Raw genomic sequence first — 19398 nt, 5'->3', positions numbered from 1 at the left:
TTTCTAGAAAGCAAGTGGGTTAACATCAGTTCAAGATAATAATACTTATAGGGGCAGTAATGTCTTGAAGTATCTCAGCAGCTGAAAATTTTGTTTTCTCTTCATGCACTTCTGCTTGCCTTCATGCCATCCCCACCAACCAAGCCTGTTCACTTCTACTATGGAAGAGTGGGAATCCATGAGACTTGGAGGGTGAGGAGAAGGTAAAGACTGACTTTGTGTGACCAGCACTGGCCTGTGTGCTTTTTGTTTTGAAGTGGTGTTTGCCAATAGGCACGTCCTCCTGTCCTAGTACAGAAGAATGTAGGATTTGTGCATGGCAGGTACCATCAGAAATTATTGTAGGACTGGTGCTTCCAAGCAGTTTTGGAGGCAAGATCCTACAAGTCTGCAGGGTGTGGTGTCCCTCCTAGAGTCCTCAGGTTCTTTCATGGGGTATGCATGGGTACATCAATCCTGTCAGATAACCCAGCTCCTCACATCAACCACATTGAGGGTGAGGTCTCTCATGGGCACCCTTCCCCACCAAACCAGATTGTTCCCTTCCAGCTGTGTGTAGTCCTTGGGTGTTCTTTAGGGCCGGATGATGCTGGCTGCTTCTGCTCTGAACACTGTTCAGTGAACACTGTGTCCTCCCACACTGTTCTAGAGCAGCTTTGCACACTGTTCCCACCTTACTCAGGCCACTCTAAAAGAAAGTGAAACAATGATCTCAGGGTAGTGGGGTCACCATCTGAGGTAGATAACTGAGTGTTACACACCTGGAAATGTCCAACTTCCCTTAGAGAAGGGCTAGGTTTGTGTGGGTCAGGACAGGGATCACTCCCTGGGAGAGATATCTTTAGTGGGAGAGATGTAACTGGAAAAGCCACTTAGGTGTCACTGAGAATAAACCATAGACTGACCCAAGTTTCTGCTGCCCACACCCCAGAGATGGAGTCTAACAGCAGCAGGATCTGTGGGAATTATTCCTGCTACTTCAGTTTAGTCTGAAATTTCATGTTGGGAGACTTCCTATCCTTTCTGTGATGGAGTATTTTCCTATTAGCTAGCCATGCATCACTTGGGAAATACAACTGGATCTCCATCTCTAAGCAGCAGGTCCACAGTGATCCTCCAGGTTTGGCTACTGAGACATCAAGATGGCCATCAGGTTGTCCTGCTGTGTTGACAGGAGGGGGTACAATGTGTGCTTGTTCCATGGTGAAATTCCTTTGTCAGTCCATCCAAATAAGCTATTGTGGGCTATGAGGTGAGTTTAGGCCCGTAATTACAATAGTAACAACAATGCATATACAGCTACACCTGTATATAGGCAATAGCCAAGGCAGTAATAAAAACATTATTGTTTCGTTTGTTACCATTATGTACATGTTGCTGTTAAATTGATTAGTCTTATTACAACCTTATGGCAACAACATGAACAAACTGTATTTACTGAGATATTTAACAAACCATATTTTTCACATCTGTAGATGTTTTCATCTTGAATCTCCCAGTATGGTGCATTTCTGAAGTAACTGTGACTCAGAGGGCCTGGTGTGCTACAGAGGACAAACCTGTCACAGAGAAGCAAAAGCTGAAGACTGCAAATGTTTATCAGAATTCACAGAGCTGTTTGGCACATGGTATAAAAGGACATGGTTTTCAGCTGATTTTAATAAGCAGATCTGGGAGATCAGGACAGAACTGATGCTGTCGGGGAGAAGGGAGCCAGCACCTCATTTTTTTGGGGTGAAAATTCTTGGCCATTGTTGCATATCTAAGTGAAAAGGGTCTAAAACACATGATGCTGAAGGAAAACCTCTCCTCTGAGGGAGATCACTCAGTTGAGATGTTCCCTGTACATGCAAGGGAGAAGGGAGGAGGTTTGCAGCAGTCCCTGGTTTGTTTTCTTTGATCCCTGGTGCCTGTGGGAGCTCCCCAGCTGGGTGGCCCAGGGGAGGTCTTAGCCTGGCTGGTGAAGCCAAGGCTCAGTTTGGTCCTAGGACATCCACTGAAGAGCTGGCAAAACCCTGACAGAGGTTTACAGTGCTGCAAACAAACATGCAGAGCCCAGATATCAGGGCACATGTAAGCAGATGAAGACAACACAGACAATGTGCATGTCCCCCACCAGCTTACACAAAAGCATCTGAAATAAAAGAGAGCTTCACACACAAAGTAAAGAAAGCAAAATTCATCCCATAGCCCTTCTTAGAAGGTATTTATGTTATTACCCATTCAAGCATTAAATTGAATTTATCCTTTCCCCCAAGGCTGTGTTCAGCCATCCCACTGCTGTGCCATGAAGACACAAATGCCCTGTTAGGACACCAAACATGATGTGCTCGCCCTACTCCCAAACACCCTTTTCCTACACACCCCATCCTGCACGGACTTGAAATGTAAGGTTTGCATCCAGCTCAGTGCCCCTGATTTACTCCAACCCCTGGGAATCTCCAGACTGACAGCTGTGGGACAGGCACGGATGACTTCAGAGAAAAGCACGTGTCCCCAAAGCGTGTGGAGGGGATTTTTTGTGGTATTCACAGACTGTTTCATATGTCAATACGAGAGGACAATAATTACCAGCTGAGAAACTGCAGGAAATAAGCCAAGGCTGAATGAACAAAATGGAAAATAAAGAGAAGCACAGAGGACACAGATATTTTAAAAGTATTACAGAGGTATGTATTCACGTGCTCTGGGGTGCCTGGGAATATATAAGAGCTTATGACTGCAAAGGAATGAATTCAAGGACTAGTCTATGGGGAGTATTTTTTTTTCCCTGTGACTTCAAACTTCTCTCAGTGCTCGCAGAGTTTTAGTCAGCTGGCATGCAACAGAGGTACGACTTCCCCAAGGAAACTCTTCCTCGGCTTGCGCTGGAAAGGCTGCTGGGAGAGTCAGGGGAAAAAAAAGCTGCAAGCAGAGAAAAACTTCCTCCTCCTCCTCCAGCCACAAAGCAGGTATGTGGAGATGTGTGTGAACCCAGGAGCCTGCTGGAAAGTTGCACTTTTAACTGTGGGAGAGATGAGGGCTCTGGTGACTGGGCTACAGCCTTTAAAACTAACACAGATGAGGAAGGTACTGTATAAATAAAATGTTCTGTGTTTATGAATGGGCTGAGGAACTGGCTGAACATGCTGTGTAGATGGCTCTATCCACCCAGTTGTATATTTAATCCATCAGGGACTTGCACTATATAAGTTAGATCATTTATATTAAGGAGGCACCAGTTAGTTTATAACAGTACAGTTTTCATGTGCTGTATTTGTTGCTGCTCTGCATGTTTGCAGGAATAGAAAATGGGGAGATGATTGTTTTTTTTTCTTCACAGGACCTCGGTCTATTTATGGTGTTACTGCATTATAGCCTTCTGAACTAGTCGTGCTGCAGAGATCAGCACTGTACACTAATTAAATGCCACTCACCCATCCTTCCAACACTGAATCCTAATATAGCCTTGGGAGAATCACACAGTCCCTGGGTAAAATAGGCAAAATGCTGTTTGGCTTGTCTGTTCTTCCTCCTGTCAGTACTGTCATTGAGCTCTCTCTGTTGGAGCACGAGGTATGAGATGGCAGGGTTATTTTGCTGCTCTTAAGATGCTGACAGCTTGAATGTCACCTTGGGTGAACGATGATTTACTGAGATGCCATGGCTGCATCTGGACTCTTATCATGAGAATGAATGTTTAGGCAATATTTGGAAGTAGTAAAGTTTTAGAAAATCATCCTTTGTATAAAAATCACAGGAAGTTTTCTAAGGCTAAGCCCAGTTGTAATTTGGATAAAAATATTTTTGATAAAAGACAAATATGCTTCCCTTAAATAGAAGCAATAATTTGGCTTTGCAGTGATAATTTGGGGTTTTTACTAAGATATATTAATTTATACTTAAAAATAAACATCTTAGTGACTGTATCAGTGCTTGGCCTTTTACTAATACAATTATGGGGGGATTCAAGGATTGATATCAGTGTTATGTGAATAAAATCTATGAGAAATAATTTTCCTCACCTCATTTTGTCTCCTACTGGATCTTATAAAATGAGTGCACTTTTTCCCAAATACTGACCACACTGTCTATAAAAAATAATATTGCTGAATTAAAAGCAGATTTTATGAACTGGTAAGAAAATAGTCTGGTTTAGTTCCTGAATCTGAATTTTGTTCTCCATGAAGAGTATTTCTTCCTTAGGTAGTTTAATCTGGAAATGCCAGTACCTGTCACTTTTTGCTGATATAAGAGTTTTCATTTTTCCATCTTCCTCTGTCCCTTTGCCCATCCCCTCTCACACAAATTCTCCAGGCTTGTGGGTTTCATTCAGTTCTTGTTCATTTACATTTTCTTTCCTGGAGAGAGTAGGGTGAAAAAGGGTGAATAAAATAGGGAATCTGGATAAAACCTCAATAATTGGAAATGTTAATTTTTGGTGGGGAAATGCTGTTGGCTGAACATCTGATAAAGATTCCTATGGGGAGAGGACAGAAGGAGAAAGAAGGAAGGCAGCAGCTTCAAAAGACAGGAGAAAAGCCTTGTTGGGTTTGATCAACAAGAGATGGAGGAATCTCTATTTTGATCTGTGGACTTGACACCAGAAAGACTAGGGGCTGCATCTGTGTGTGAGATGCCAAGTGCAGTGCAGATTGTAGGAGCAAAATAAACCAGGATAATCAGTTTCTGGATATGTTGTAGAGTGTCAGAAGCTGGAGCTGTGCCTCCTTCTCAAAGTCTGTGGTTCAGGATGGCATTGGCTATTCTTTTTAATAGGGTTAATCTTAATGCTGTCTGCAGCTCCCCTGTGGGATGAATCACCAGAGAGTTATTCCAGCCAAAAGGGAGCAAGACTTGTTCTACTCCTGCATTTACAGTTCAGATCCTCTTTCTAAGGCAGGAACTTGCTTTATTTACTTCTCTAGAGAGTTTGATTCCTAGAGGATACAGGATTCAAACAAAAGCAGTGCTTTAGAAAGCAGCAGCATTATGGATGGATAGACTCCAAAAGGTCTGGAGACTCAAGACACAAACTTGTCAAGATATTATCTTGTTCTTCTGAAACCCCTGGAAACCTGCAGCAGTTTACAGAGCAATTGGTAAGAGCCAGCAGCTAGGGTTTGCTTTTCCTTCTTGCTCTGTGCCATGCTGGGGAAAGGGTTTGGAGGAGAGGAGAAGTCTGATAAAGTGTCCCTCACTTCAGGTGACAGAGGATGAAATTCAACTGGAATTGACAGAAATTGAGTGGGTAGTGACTGCTGAGACCACTGGAAAATGACAGGATTTCACAGAGCTGCAGGTGCAAACCCTTTGGCATTGTTGGGATGGGACAGCTGTTGATATTTTGTGGGCAAAAAAGCTCGATTCTCCAATCTGTGTGATGGAGATGAGGATGGCTGGGGCTTTGAGCAACCTGGTCTAGTGGAAGGTGTCCCTGCCTATGGCAGGAGGGTTGGACTGTCTTCAATGTCTCTTTCAAATTGGGCCATTCTCTGATTCTATGACCCAGTCTCTGACTGATGCAGGTGACACTTGCCCTGCAGAAGGGTCTTACTAAACCCATACCATGCTCATGTTTTACCACCACTTTAAGGTGTAAACTGCTGGGTAGCCCAAAGACAAAAATATTGAAAATTTGGGAAATCAGCCAAATGCTTTGGAGTCTTTGGAACTGTTTGCCAGATATATACCAGATATATACTGGATCCCAGCAGATCCAGTATATTCAGCAATGTGTGCTTACAGCCAAAAAATTCAGCAGCTCATCTGAAAACGCCTTTTTGGAGGCCTTTATCCCTAATTCCTGCCTCATGCCATGAAAATCCATCAAGGGTGTTGTAGCCAACAACACCTATATCCTGCCAGTAGACTGTAGTCACACTCTCATTAGTGGATGACTGCAAAAAGAAAAGTTATTTCTTCCAGAACAGGTTTACAGATTCTGGGGTTTATATTTATCAGCCGTGAATTTTAAATATTTAATCCTCAAGGACTGTTTCCCTAAAGGTGCAGAGACAGATTTAGGTGCAGGGGGCTATAACCCTCCAGGAATGTAACTTGCAGACGCAAAAACCCAAAATAAACACACTGTCCTGCCCCACACACACAGCCAAACAATGGCATGGCCAGTAAGTTACTTATTCTCCTGAGCAAACCCCCAGCCTGATCCTGACAGTTTCTCTGGCTGCCCCAAGGAAGGGCTTCAGGACATTGCACAGTAGCTGACTCTGTCCAGAGCACAGCTGGGCTAGGACCCAGCAAGAGCCTGGGGAGGAGTGGAGAGGAAGACAAACAACATAATTTAAAGCAGACACTGTCCCTGAAAATGCCTTCATTCTGAAGTTATGAGTGAGCATCTAGGTGTCCTGAATGGGTGAACATGAAGCTGGAGAATAATTGCTTTGATACCAGGACTGAATCAATTTCAAAGAGCTGGATATGCTTTTTAAAGAGATGATGAGCAGTGTTTGGGATGCAAGAAACCCTTGAAACAAGGTAAATGTGAAAGAGTCTCTCTTTTTACCCCTGAAGGCTCTAACTTAACAGGAAAGAGTCTTGTGTGGAAAAGGATCAAACCCTGGGGAGTGTGGTTTTTGTTCGGTGTGTTCTCTTGTATTTAACTTGGTACAGGAGAGCATCTCTGTTACTTGTCTAAGCAGTAACTAAAATTATGTTTGGGGAAAATCTGGAAAGCACAGCTTTTATTAGCTGCAAACAACATCTGTGAAGTAGTTTCAGGATTAATGTTGTGATAGAGATGGAGGCAAACATTGTTCTGAAGTGGAAACTGGGAATAAATTGTTATTATTCCATGGTTTGAAATGTGTACTGGGGAGAATTACTGGTCTTCTCTGCCTTCTCTGCCTTTCCTAAGTGGACATGCTTCCATGGTTAGGGTACACTTTTTCTTGAATTATATGACTGACTTACTAATACTCCTTGGGGATGATGTGGACTTAAACCACCTGTATTTCTCAGCTGGGGTTGGCACTGGATGATTTTGAAGTGCTGTGATGGAAAGCTGTGGATTTAAACAAGGTTCAGAGCTCAGTCCTGCTCTGAGTTATGCAGGGGTTTCTATCACAGCTTCCAGTGGGACCAAGCTGGCACTGATCACGAAGCTGCTTCAACTCTGGGGAAGCCTCAAAGCAATAAAAGCTCCTTTCAGTTGAGTTGTTTCTACTGCTGCTCCCAAACTGTTTTTGTAAGCTGTGGATAGGGAGATCAATGCCAGCAGGAAGGGTTTAGTGTCAGTAGACGTCCTCTCTCACACCAAGGGAATGGGTGTCCTGTAACCCTGAGCTTGGCATTGGGAGAGGGTGGGGGTATGCTAAAACCTGCCCAGAGGGTAGAAAAGAGGGGGATGCACTAATGTGTCACACTAGAGGTTGCTGAGAAGGATCTAAAGGTTGTTTAGAGAAAAGCTAGGCAGGAAAAGCTCCTGAGCTGGAGAGCTGAACTGAAAACTACCCTAGGAAGGGAATCTCCATGAGCATCTACCATGACAGCTCAAGAGGAAGTAGCTTCAGGTTGTGCCAGGGGAGGTCCAGTTTGGATATTAGGAAAAATTTCTTCACCACAATGGTTGTTAAGCACTGGCACAGACTTTAATTAAAGCCAGGGCAGTGGTGGAGGCACCATCCCTGTAGGGATTTAACAGATATGTGGATGTGGCACTTGGGACATGGGATAGTGGTGGCCTTATCAGTGCTGGGAGAACAGTTGGAGCTGATGGTCTTAGATGGCTTTTCAAAACTAAGTGTCTCTGTGAGGACAGTCTATGTTGTCTTATGCTGGAAGAGACCACCCCATCCTCATCCTGATGAGCTTCAGAATGTGACAGGCATCTTAGAAACACCTTGAGGGACAGCATCCTTGCTTATTACGGATTTGCCTGACACAGAAAACCATTACATCATTTTTTTTTGTGTTCAAACACATCAATTTCCCAGTTACTTGATAAAATTAAAATTTAGTAAGTTTCAAAGTATGTTAAGACCCTGGATTATGTTAGGTGTATTATGTAAGAGGCAAAGAGACCTTTTTTTTCACTGACAGTGTGACAAGGGAAGACATTGCAGAGAACATGGGTGACGTGCTGTCCCCAGGGTGGTGCCCTGTTGTGGGTAATATCCTCAGCTTAATTCATTGTGTCTGAACAGAAAGGATTTCCCTTTGAGGGCTCAGAGAAAAGCCTTGTAATCCTTGGTATGTTTGTCTTTTATTACCACCTCAGCAAACTAATACTCAAAAATAGATTTCTCAGCTGCTTTGAGCATGGGGAATGAAGAAGGAGAGAACAGAAACATTATAGAGGGTGACATCAGCAATTCCTCTTTCCATTGGATGATTTCAGCATATTTTGCCAACACTGATTCAATGGTAGAGAATTAACATCCTTGGTTTGGTTTTAATGGGGAGGAACTTCTGATCCCATTACTGAGACTCGTTCCTTGGGGTCACAGAGCATCATCCATCACTGGGGTTTTCTTGTGAAATGGAAGGAATATGCAGACTGTACACAGAGCAGCTGTGGTCTAATCCTCCCCAGTTTATCTATTCCTAGAATACAGCTCTGTTCTCTGGTTGGGAATGGGCAGATTCCCATCAGGAACTTGTTGGCATTGCTGTTCAGTGACTATCAGTGCTGTGAAGGGCCATCAGCTGCATCCCTCAAAGTGACTAAGCAGAGGGATCTCCATCAGCTGAGAATGATCCAGTCTCTTTTGTTTCCAGCTTTTCAGTGCTCTGTGGGTGGAAGACACTGAGCAACAATACATGGATGACAGTGGCTTGTGCATGGGGCTGGGGTTGCATTTGGAGCTTTTTGAAGCAGGAATACTTGCCTTTGGCTTTGGTTCTGTTTTTCCCCATTGTCCAGTGACAGGCCTCCCAGCACTGGTTGCTCCTTTTGCAATTCTCTGCTCTTTTATGGAGTGCTTTCCAAACAGTTAAACTCTTACAAATTCTCTGTTTCACACAAATCCATTCTATTTTATATCTGCCTCTTTGTAAAGCATCTGTCCTTGTCCACGGCAGGGGGATTGCCAGATGACTTTTAAAGGTCCCTTACAACCCAAGCCTGAGAGAGTTCAAGAAGGATTTGGACAATACTCTTGGACACAGGCTGTGACTCTGGGGATGGTGCTGTGCAGGACCAGGGGTTGGACCAAATTGTATTTATGGATTCCTTCCAGCTTTACGTATTTTGTGATTCTGTGGAACATACGGTTCTACGATCTCCTAAAAGTGTATTTAAAAGCCTGTCCCTACCTGGAATGTGTAAAATGAAAAATCTCAGTCCACTCCTTAAGCTGTTTGCATTAACTTAACAAGGATATACATGTAAAAGCTCTTTGACACTCTGGGATAAGGGGAGTATAAAATGTTGTGGATGGAAATGAAAACTGTTCCCACTTGTGGTTGTTTCTGAGCATCACCCATTTGCTTTGCTCAGGACATGGCACCCAAAACTTCAGCCCAGTTGAAAGCACCTGTGCTGTGTCTATGGGGGGAGGGTGAAGATAACTCGGTCTTCACAAGTTTTCTTTCTCCAAGAGGCCAGACACCCTGCCCAGCTTGAACATCTGGACTTTGTTGAGTGTCCTGGATATAATTTAGGCAGCAGCTGAAATCACACTGGGGAAAACCCATGAAATGCCTTGGACCTTCAAGTCCTCATATAGATCTCTTTCCACCAGGCTGAAAGGGATACAAAGCTACAAAGGTGGGTTACTAGTGCTGTACGTTCAGAGATGGCTTAATCTATTGCACTGCCTGTGTCCTTCTCCATGTAAGATGATGACCCAATGCCAACTTTTGCCTGTGCTGACCACTGTGTCCCATATGAAATCTAACTGTAATTATTTTTACCCGCAGAGCCATGAAACTGTACATTATCTTCTTCCTGGCAGTGGTGAACAAAGAAATCTCTAACTACCAACTTTCAGAGGGGACATCCTGTGAAATGGTAAGGCTGTCTCTCTACTTAGACCCCTTGAGATCCTGAGTGAGGTTGGGACCCCCTCCTTACAGGTACTGCACAAGCAGCTACAGCCCCTGAGAAGGGAAATCCCCATGACCAGGCTTCCTGTCATGGCAGAGATGGGATTTGCAGGTTTAGGGGATGCTGAGCAGTTTGTCATCAGGCTGTGTCCTTGTTGTAGTAGCACACAAAGGGGAGGGGGGAAGGGGCGGGAAAAAAAGGGTCATTATCTCAGATTTTTTCCTAAGGAGGAGCTGGTTGAAAGAAATTCGACTTGATTTCCCTAAGATTGTACAGGATTTCTGTGGTTAAGACAGAGAAAGAACTTGGACTTAAAATCATGTCCTTTATCTCAGTTGTTCTTTGTGCTTTAATTAAAGCATCTTCTGTGAAATACTTCTATACTATCCCTTTTGTAATAACAAGTAGAGTGACCTCCTCTGCCCTGACACAGCATGTCTGCCAGGGAAGAAATGACTACCTGTTCTTTTGGAGCAAAGAGAAATGACAAAGACTCTTGCTCCAGTACAAAATCTGCTCCTTGAGTTTTTGCAAGAACCTGGTACAATATTATAAATGTTATTTGCAGCTGAATTTTCTCCCTCCCCTCCCCAAGAGCTTCTGACTGTACTAGGATGTTTAAAAATACTTTTTTCCCCCTTGAACATTGAAGCTGTTCAGCACAAATCCTCAAGAATTTCCAAAATAGGGAAAAAATAATTTGCTAGCTGTACACATCTCCCTTGTGGGACTCTTTCCATTCCTGTCCACCCTGCCATATTGCTGCACTTCCTGAATTCCAGAGAAATTAGGACCTAGTGTGTATATAAAAAGATCTTGGGAAGGTGACTGGGTAGCTCAGCTCCTTGGCTGGAGAGGGAACACTGATGAAGCCACAGTAAACAGGACAGCCTGGGTCTCATGTCACAGTCACACAAAGGCTGGGGGAGACATGCAATAATCCACATAGTTTCATCCTGTTTCAGACCAGGCTGATGGCTGAGAAGTAAACACATGCTTGCTTGCACTACTCCACTGTAAACTTATTTCATCAAGCCAACGACACAACTAGGCTGGGATGAAGTCAGCCCTGACAGAAAGCTCGCTGCAGGCAGGGGCCAGGATGTTCATCATGGTGTAAATCAACAGCTCAGCCTTGCTAATGCCCATGCTGATTGCCTTCCTTCACTGGGCATTTGGTGTAGGTCCAAACACAGCTGAAAGAAAGAAGGAGCTGCTGGATTAGCTGGTTAGCTGCCCATTGACAGTCCTGCACTGCTTCACAGCCTCACTGTTTTAAACAGTACTTTCCCTGTGGTGACACCTTCAGAAGAGCAGAGGCTCAGAAATGGAAACTTTAATCTCAAATCTCATGGAAGAGGCATGAGTCAGAAACCTGTGCTGCTTTCTGAGTCACCACTGATGATTCTGTTGCTGAACTAAATTCTCAGTCAAGAGGTTTTTGGAAGTAAGCAGTCCATACCAGACCCCTGACATGGGGGTGAACTGAACTGATGATACCAGTTCTGGCACATCTATCAGTTGGTGAGACAACAAATGTCAGGATGTTCTCCCTAACTCACATTATTTTCCAAGGATAGGCAAAGCTTCAACTGTATCATATTTTACCTCCCCACAAAAGATGGTTTTGCTAATTCATGTTAATTGGCAAAGGAGGAGATTTCAAAAAATTTATAGAAGGGAAGGGATTTTAGGAAATTCTCTTTTTCTTTGTTTTGACGTGATGCAAAGACAGATGCTTAACCAGATGTCATAGGTCAGCTGATGTGTGGTACCTGACCAAAATGATAAGGTTTGATTGTGTAACTAAGCCTCTACCTGGGTAGCTCTTCTAAGAATGGGCAGGGACACCATACAAGTATAAGTCAGTGCCACACATCCAAGGTCAGTGCCAAGCGGCTCCAGCCCAGATTTTTGGTTCAAATGTTCATGAATTGATAAAGGAGAACTGAAGGGCAGGCTTGAATCCAACTTCTTTTTGTAGGCCTCTTACAGAGGCAGCTGACAACTTCCACCCAGTGCTAAGCAGTGAAGAACTGGAGTTAGAAACCAAATGATGCCCAGATTTTGAGCTGTTGGGTCATTTTTTTTTTGCCAGCATCTTAATGGGACCAAGTGGTCTTCACCCTCCAGTACTTCTTGACAATGGACTTGAAACAAACTGATGGCAGCACTGGCAGACAAAATGAAGTCAGAACATGAGACTGACAAAAACCTCTTTTCCAGTCTCAGGCTATCAGCCAATTGGACTAAGGGGTGAGAGGAGAGATGCTGTTTGCTTCATCCCACAGAGACGTGCTTTATCTTTTTTTTTTTTTTTCCTACTGCTGATGAGAGTGAAATTTGTGCAGTTTGAGCCCTGGGGGAGAAAATATGGTGCAGAAGAGACAAGATAAGAACTTCAGTGAGGATCAAAATAGTCAGTGAAAAGGAAGGAAAGTTTAAAAAGAAAAATGAGAGGGGAAATGTTATGGGAACAAATGGCAGGCAGTGGGAGGTGTAGGTTTTATTAGTCTCTTTTATTACTGGGAGGGTTCTGTGGATGCAGATTAAAAGCCAAATCATTCAAGACACATGGTGAACGGTGTCTGACCTCTCCCCCATCAACTCCAGTGAAAAGCAGATTGTTGGCATTGACAGGAGTTGCATCAAGGCTTTGGTAAGGTTCTAGGTTCCCAGGGGAAATAGAGGGTGCTCAGCACTTGCTGGGATCTGGCTGAAAGTGTGAGAAGAAACTTGGCATCTGCCTTAGGATGCAAAGCAGTTTCTGCTTTTTCACTCTAGATTTTTGTATCCTCCTGGCTTCTTCCTCTTCCACAAATAAGTAAGAAGAGACAAATAAGTAAGAAGAGGTTTCCTGCCCTGCTATTCTTGCCTTGGAAATAAGGCCAACTTTGAGCATAATTTAACTCAAAATGAGGAAGTGTACAGTGACCTTGCAGGAAAGAAATATTTTCAGGGAGAAGCAAGAAAATTTCCGTTTAGGTTTTAATACTCAATGTACTAGGGATCTTTGGGAAAAATGTGTCATGAGAATCACTGTGGAGCAGCTTGTGTAAATCTAGAGTTTAGATGAGTACTTGCACTTCTCTATGAAGGAGAGACAGGGTTTGTGCTATAGGATCCTTATAGGTTTTTATACCTTTATACCTCCTTGCTCTGGAACCCATGTTGCCAGCAGAGTGAAGCTCTTCCAAGTACTGCTTTCTACTGCAAGCTGAGTCTACAAAATCTAAGTGCTGAAAGTGAGAAAATTAAACATCTAAACATCATTAAACACAAAAATGAGGAAACAGTGCTTGATTGCAGAGAAACTTGGGACTGTTCAAATGAGTCCAGGAGAAAGGTACAAAAAGGAGAACTTTTAGTAGGTATCACATGCAGATTAAACTCTACTGTTTAAAGTCAGAAATCTCTTTAAAGTGAAATGAGTGGTGCTAGCTGAAAATAAACTAATTGAGATTGTTGCTCTTGATGTCTGAATGCTCAGAAAAAGTGATCGGTGTTTCAGAAGCAGCATCTGTCTGGATGCTGAATGTTATTTTTCTTATATTTAATGCAAAGACGTTTTTAATTTGTCATGTGACAACTCCTTTTCTCTCTTTTTCTGGCAGGCAAACTCTCAGGCATTTTGCCACAACAAAGATCTCCACCAAATCCCTCGTGAGCTCCATCCAAATGTAAACAAAATAGATCTGTCGGGAAATCTGATTCAAAGCATTCCTGAAATGTCATTATCACTTTACACTTCCCTTCAGTGCCTGGATTTAAGCTCTAACCAGATAAGTTTCATCATGCCTGGAGTCTTTGCACAGATGAAGAGTTTGCTGGAAATAAATTTAGCCAACAATCACTTATATGAGCTTGCTCAAAATGGCACAGATGGGATTGGACTCTTACCCAAGGTGGAAATACTGGACTTGTCCCACAACAGTCTGTACAATGGGATGGCTGAGCATTTCATCAAAGAAGCTCCAGCACTGCAATATCTTTCCTTGGCAGACAACAGTATTATAATGATCTCACAAAAGATGTTTCAGGGATCTCCCAATCTTGTGGAGATAGATCTTCAGAGCAACATCATCATGGAAATAGAAGAAGGTGCTTTTGAGACTCTAGTGAGCCTGTCCAAACTCAATCTCTCAAAGAATTCAATTACTTGCATCTCTGATTTTAACCTCAGGCAGCTGGAGATACTTGACCTTAGCAGGAACAGCATTGAGACCTTCCACACCACAAAATCAGATGATGAATATAGCTTAAGGTGTTTGGATCTGAGTGAAAACAAACTGTTTCACTTCCCAGTGTTCCCTCGGGTAAATAAGCTGGTAACTCTGAATTTATCAAAAAATTTAATCCAGCTCACTGCTGAATCCCCTCATAATAAAATGGACTATGTGAAAAATGAATGGCTAAATGCTTCTTTACATATTTTTGATCAGAAGCAAAGTAGAAACAAAAGTTCTCTTTATTTATCCCAGCTTGAATATTTAGATGTAAGTTATAATGATATCAAATCCATCCCAGATGAGTTCTTTGAATCAATGTTGTCCCTTCACACCCTTAATCTCAGCAAAAACTGTCTCCAGGCATTTGTAGTAAGTTATGACAGTGCATTAATCTCTTTAACTGTCCTTGACTTGAGCTACAATGCTTTACAGAACCTTCTCCTTGATGCTGATGCGTTGTCAAATTTGAAGGAGCTCTATATTCAAAACAACTATCTTCAAACCCTGCAGTTTGACATCTTCTCCAATCTTCCCAGCCTTAGACTGCTTAATCTACAGGGCAATAATATCAGCCTTTGCAGCATGTACTCAGGATTAGCTAAACAAAGACTTGCTGGGGAGGAAAGTGGTTGTGTATCATTTGTCAATTCTCCTGCCCTTCAGTACTTGCAGCTAGCTGACAACATGCTGAAAATCCTACCAGCATACAGCTTCTACAAGACTTCTCTGGTTGTCTTGGACCTCTCCATGAACCCTGGACTGAAAATAGAACTTAAAGCATTATCAGGTCTGGAAAAGTCTCTGGAATGTTTGTATTTATATGGTAATAACCTGATAGATTTAAATATTGACTTGCCTTGTTTTAGTCACCTTAAACATTTAAACCTCTCTGAAAATCAGCTGAACTGGCTGCCAAAGTGGGGCAGTGACTCTCCACTAGAAGTTCTGGACCTACGGAACAACAAGTTCAGTACATTACAAAACAGCAATATTTTAGCATTAGAAAATTCACTTAAAAACTTGTATCTCACTGGGAACCCACTCAGCTGCTGTGGAAACATCTGGCTTTCATCAATGATCCAGAACAAAAATATCCAGATCTCCAATGTGGATCATTTAATGTGCCAGCACACTCAGAATTTTGGGTACCAGCATGAAATGCACATCAGGAACATTAGACCAGAAGACTGTGAAAAAGAGGATCTGAAGAAAATCAGCTTCCTTATTGTATTAACATTTGTGTTGGTTTTATCTGTGATCATCGTTGGTGTGGGTTCATTTTTTTGCTTCCGCAGGCAAAACTTTACCCATCAGTTTAAAGCATAGTAACACAAAATGCCTTGAAAAATTAAGAAATCAGGTGCTACACTGACAGTGTGTAGAAATTAAGGGTAAAATTCTCTTCTTTGATTTTCAGCTGTGGATTTTAAAAGCTTTTGAAGTGCCCTTGAATTACACCATTGGTATGGGTTGCAGGGACTGGAAGGAGAATTTGCCATGTTTTGCAAATCCACTGTTTAACTCAAACAGGAGAAATTTGGCCCTTGTGTGCAATATATATTTAACTGAGTTTAATGTGAAGAAAGTCATCTCTGGGGTGAAGGCTTTTTTTTAAAAAAAAATATATCCTGGAGCATGAATTTCAACCAACTAACACTGAACTGAAATGATTATATTTCTAAGAAAAACTGTTGGGAAATGACTGCATATGGTTGCATTTCAATGCAGGAGAATAGTATATCTATTTTTAAAGGCCACGGGAGGCTAGACTGCAAAAAGGTGTTTTTAAGATACCAGTGTGAAATAATGCACAGGGAACACAGTCCTGGGCCATTGTTCAGATCTGTCTTTCTATTGTCTTTCTCCCAAAATATATTATTGACTAGAGGATGTGCTGCAAGAAGAGTTCTGTAGGTCCTCAATCTGTGTTTAACACGGCTAGCCTGGTTTTGCTAGAAGTTGACACTGACAGATGTTGTGTCCCATACTCTCACTGACAATTCACCCTTGTGAAGGGAACATGACAGTGAGTGGGAGCCTGACCTGCCAGCAGGGTGGCTTTGGAAAGGAGCTGTATCAGGTCTTCTGTTAATGCCAGGAACTGTCCACTCAGGCATGTAACAAAAATGGTGGTCAAACTGAAACCTGTCGAGGTAAATAACTCAAATTGCTGCTCCATTTCTGTTTCTTTAGCTAGTGAATGTCAAAACTACCACACTACAAAAAGGTGCATAATTATATTTTTAAGTGGCTGTGTGTGAAACTGGCTGGTGGTTTTCATTGTGGGATTTTGTACAATAAAAACAACTTTGAATTTTGTAAAAAGCACAAGGCTGTGGATATATTAAAGCACCAGCTTGGAATGCTCCACAGATAATGAGAAATGTCTTCCTATTTTTCTGTGGTATTTGGACTCCACCTTAGACCTTTGCCTTCTGGTCCTGAAGCAGAGACAGCTGCTCCATATTATGGAGTACAACCAATGGAGAATAAGGAGATGTACTGGAGATGTAGGCAAGAATTTGGAACAGGTTGCACAGAAAAGTTGTGTCTGCCCCATCCCTGGAAGTATTCAAGGTCAGATTGGATGGGGTTTGGAGCAATCTGGTCTAACAGAAGGTGTCCCTGCCCATGGCAGGGGATTGGAACAAGATGATCTTTAAGGTCCCTTCCAAACCAAACTATTTTGTGATTTCTGTGATCCCAAGAATTTGAACAAACCATCATCAGCAATAGGCCCGAACATCTACAAAAGCCAATGGCTCATGTGCTTAATCCTGCAGAAGGCTTGCACAAGCAGTGATCCCAGGGATTATTTGGAAGCTCAAAAGTAAGCCAAGCTGTATGCCCAGATGCTGATTTGCCACAGACTGAGTTCATGCTTTTATGTTAAGCATGGCAAAACTATTTCTCCTGCTGTGAGGGCCAGTATTATCTTGGCTGCTGTGACTAGAATTAGTTAATAACCTGATGACAGAGCCAAACCCATTTAATTAACGGTTTTAACACTGCTATTGTTTTACTCTACAAAAAGGAAGTGCTTGTTATTACTAAACATCTGGGACTAATTAGACTTCCATTGACTTCCCTGGGAGCAGAAATAGTCTTCGGAGGAATCAGAAAAAGAAAAGTGCATTATGGCTCATTTTGATTTTTATGTTAGTAGCATAAGCAACCAAATAGTGGCATGAGCCTGCTTAACCCAATTCTTTTACTCTGGATGAGATGAGAAGCATGAGGGGAAGAAAATATGAATAAATTTACAAAGAGAGGGAAAAGAGGGAAAATGGGAGCTCTACATTACATTGTTCAAAATTATTCAAAACAGGGATATGTAGATGACAGCCCCACCTCTTGCCTCTCCTGTGTGTTACTGAGTCTGCAGGAAGACAAAATGCCAAAGTACCTGATGCTGCATCAAAGGTAGACATCACTAAGACATTAGACATCTTTCCACCAGTCAGCCCCATTGCCCTAGTAGATTGGTGTCATGCTTTAATGAAGCAGAATATGAACCCTGTCCCAGTGGAATGAGGACAGTGTACATGATACAGCCTGTAATTTTGCAACCAAAACTGACACCCTCATTCATTGTTTTTTCATAAAGTCCTTGCAAGAACAGCTGTTGATGCAAAGAGCTCCTTCTGTTAAACCAAGGGATATCCTTCTATGATTCTGTAATCTGCATCTATAATAGGGCATTTGGGATTTATGCAGTCAATGCAAACTCTGTTTTCTTTAAGTTACCACATGCAACAAATGGCTTCCCTGCTGCAGCTTTTTGCTGCAGGACAGGATAATAGAAACATAATCCTAAACTGGTTTGTGCTGGAAAGCGCCTTAGAGACCATCTCATTTCAACCCACCTGCCATGAGCAGTGATGCCACATATTAAACCAGGTTACTCAGGGCCCCATCCAACCTGGCTTTGAAGACTTCCAGGGGTGGGGCAGCCACAGCTTCTCTGGGAAACCTGTGCCAGGGCTTCAGCACCCTCACAACGAAGAATTTCTTCCTGACATTTAATCTAGACTTCCCCTCTTTCAGTTTAAAACCATTGCTCCTTCTCCTGTTAATATCTGCCCATATAAAAAGCCCATCTCTCTCCTCCTTAAAAATCCCTTTAAGTACAGGAAGGCAGCAATGAGGACTCCATGCAGTCTTCTCTTTTCCCTGCCAAACAACAATAGATCTCCCTTAAGTATTTCCTACCACAGTTTGCTCTGTTTTGCTCCTGAAACAATCCTCTCTAGTGGGATCAAGTCGATGTAAGTACTGGAAGCACTAGAAACACTCCCAGAGAGGGTCCCTATGAACTCAACAAGTCATGATTCTTGTTGGTCATCCATGGAAAAACAAGTCTCAGTTTCCAGAAACTTGATTTTTTTTCTGCAAAACCAAGACAAAGTAACCCCCTCACAGGGCACCAGTCTCTGGCTACAGATAACTGCTGGGACCCTGCTCAGCCCTAAACTAACCATGATGGGTTAGTGTACATGACAGTAAATACCTTCTAATATTTTGGGAACTCAAAGCATTTCCTCTCCCTGCCTATTCCCTATGTCATTCAGTACTCTCTCATTTGCCTGTGGAGAAACAAGCTGAAATAAAGTATCAGTAACCAGGGAAATGGTGCTAAACTGAAATGGGAGGGAGAAGAAACTGAAAATGCATGGAAGAACTTTCTGAGGAGGACCTGTCAGGCTATACATTCTTTCACAAGACATTTGGAGGCTGGTGCAACATGACATTAAGCAAAATTTTGGCAAATATAAAGGAACAATCCTGCAACACTGAGTCTCTTTTCTCCCAAACTATTGATCATGGCTGTTCTGCTGTGTTGTAGAGCCAAGTTAGTTCCACAGATTCCCCCCTCCAGTCCATTTCTAGCAGCTGTCACATCAGACACACATTTGGGAGACAATGGGAGGCCTGATTGCAGTCTTTCCATACCTAAAGGGGGCTTACAAGAAAGAGGAAGAGTGGCTTTTCACGTATGGAGATTGTTTCTGCTGGAGATGAATAGGTCACACGAACACAGCTCGGGGTGTGGTGAAAGGAAGAGAGAGTTTATTTCTTCTCCCAGGATTTATAGGTTTCTGACCATGGCCAGGGATTGGATGGTCAGGATAACACTTTATCACTGCACTGGCCATGAGAAATGTCCATCACAAGACGTGT

General features: G+C 42.6%; 1 protein-coding gene across 2 annotated transcripts; it reads left to right on the top strand.

Annotated features, from left to right (window-relative positions):
• The first annotated feature begins 144 nt into the window (after window positions 1-144).
• LOC111941128 (transforming growth factor beta activator LRRC32-like) lies at window positions 145-16589 on the top strand. 2 transcript variants are annotated; one of them, XM_086883426.1, is made up of 5 exons: window positions 145-203; window positions 1476-2669; window positions 2794-2951; window positions 9862-9952; window positions 13603-16589. In XM_086883426.1, the coding sequence occupies exons 2-5, from the start codon at window positions 2607-2609 to the stop codon at window positions 15541-15543; spliced, it is 2253 nt and encodes a 750-aa protein (XP_086739552.1). In that variant the 5' UTR covers window positions 145-203; window positions 1476-2606; the 3' UTR covers window positions 15544-16589. The 2 variants fall into 2 exon arrangements, with proteins under 2 accessions (XP_086739552.1, XP_023799937.2); XM_023944169.2 differs by lacking the exons at window positions 145-203; window positions 1476-2669; window positions 2794-2951 and adding an exon at window positions 6310-6477.
• The last annotated feature ends 2809 nt before the right edge of the window (window positions 16590-19398 follow it).

Source organism: Cyanistes caeruleus, chromosome 3 (assembly GCF_971803275.1).
Source record: "Cyanistes caeruleus chromosome 3, bCyaCae1.hap1.1, whole genome shotgun sequence".
Classification (NCBI taxonomy): domain Eukaryota; kingdom Metazoa; phylum Chordata; class Aves; order Passeriformes; family Paridae; genus Cyanistes; species Cyanistes caeruleus.
The sequence above is the reverse complement of the archived record's forward strand: the minus strand, read 5'-3'. Positions and strand labels throughout refer to the sequence as shown.